General features: G+C 40.2%; 1 protein-coding gene across 1 annotated transcript; it reads right to left on the bottom strand.

Annotated features, from left to right (window-relative positions):
• Positions 1 to 352: 352 nt before the first annotated feature.
• On the bottom strand, positions 353 to 947 carry CTXN3 (cortexin 3). Its single transcript, XM_049796478.1, has one exon. It carries the CDS (start codon positions 913 to 915, stop codon positions 442 to 444), a length of 474 nt encoding a protein of 157 aa, XP_049652435.1. The 5' UTR covers positions 916 to 947; the 3' UTR covers positions 353 to 441.
• Positions 948 to 1545: the final 598 nt, after the last annotated feature.

Genomic DNA, 1545 nt, shown 5'->3' with positions numbered 1-1545 from the left:
GAGTAAGAAGAGTCTTGTGGAGCTTTAAAAACTAATTTACTACATACAGATCATAAAAACACATTGTTACCTCATTTGTAAGACACCTTCCTCCACAGACTCTTGTTAATGATAAAACAGCTATGCAAGAGAAGACATGCTGTAGTGTCTCTTAGCTGGTTATAAGAGATCACATACACCACATATTGTTCCAATGCATTCTGAAGAAAATTTCTGCTAATGCAACCTTTACCTTTTTCCCAATGAGGAGATTCAGTGATCTACTTTCAAAAATCCAACTTGCTTTGGTATTTAATTAAAATCAAATTCATTGTGTGCATATTTGTATGTTGCAACTCCTACAATATTTGAAAAAAAAATGTAAACCAGAAACAGAATAGACATTCCATCATTTTTCTTTCTTTATCACAGTGCTAAATAAGTCTCCGTACTTCTCAGACTCTAAGCAAAAGCATAGTCAAACTGGCCTTTCTCCAGTCCATCAAGTCCATCAGCCCAGGTTGATGCTGGCATACTGCGGTAGGGGTCGAGGAGAATTCGGAAGCAGCGAATAATGAGGATTCCCAAGAAAATAAATAATAAAATCACAAAGGCAAATGTTGTTTTCTGTTCCAGGGTCATGCTAGAACTTAGTGTCATGTTCCCAGATGGCACAAAAGTGGCAGTGAATATCTCTCCATCCATCATCCAGAGAAGCTGAAATGAATAATCCCACAGCCGCCTTCTTTTCATCATCAGTTTGCTGAGGTCAGAATAGAAGCCATTTAGATGCACTTTGCTATCTGTAGGGCAAGGGGGAAGCAATGTTAACTGTGAATAGCTCTTTTGTTTGTTTACTTCAATACAATTTTCTCCTAATGGAGAAAAGTGAGATGGAAAAGAACTTGACAGCAGGTCTGCTTTCCTCTGCATCATATATAAGAGACCTTTTAGAAATCCTCTACCGTTCTGTTGGCGGTGCAGAATCCAGCCACCAGTACTAAATGTCACTAGACCCTGAGCTGGCAGTAACCTCTCCCTGCCTACCGTATCATTTGGGCTGGGGTAGAACATTTCTTTCCTGCAAGGGGGACAATGAGAGGTTTAATCACACTGCTCCAGTGGGTAGCCCACAGAAATGGCAAATTGCATGCCTCTCTGCAGGACAAACAAACTGCAGTGGATGCTTCTCTAAGTTGGGGGACAGGCATTTGAAAAACAAATGTAGTTATGGTTTTGCACACAATGACCAAAAACGTTTTGAGGTAGGATGGACCAGGATCTACCGCAAGCCAATAATATGAGTGTGTCCCCACAATGGAAGGCTGCAACCATTCAGTGCCTGTAACACTGCAGCATTTATGAAGGAAAGGCATAAATAATTTGTGTTTGAAATGAAAGAATATTTAGGAAGGCAGCCTGAAGTAAGTCAAGGAGTAATTTAGCTCAAGGGCAAATGTTTCCTCTTACTCAAAATCAGAATCAGGCTTATAAACACAGTTAACAGGAAAATGTTTTTTATGTCACCAGCTCTGCCACATCAAGAGAATCACCAGGATTTGGGAC

The sequence above is a fragment of the Accipiter gentilis genome, chromosome Z (assembly GCF_929443795.1).
Source record: "Accipiter gentilis chromosome Z, bAccGen1.1, whole genome shotgun sequence".
Classification (NCBI taxonomy): domain Eukaryota; kingdom Metazoa; phylum Chordata; class Aves; order Accipitriformes; family Accipitridae; genus Astur; species Astur gentilis.
The sequence above is the reverse complement of the archived record's forward strand: the minus strand, read 5'-3'. Positions and strand labels throughout refer to the sequence as shown.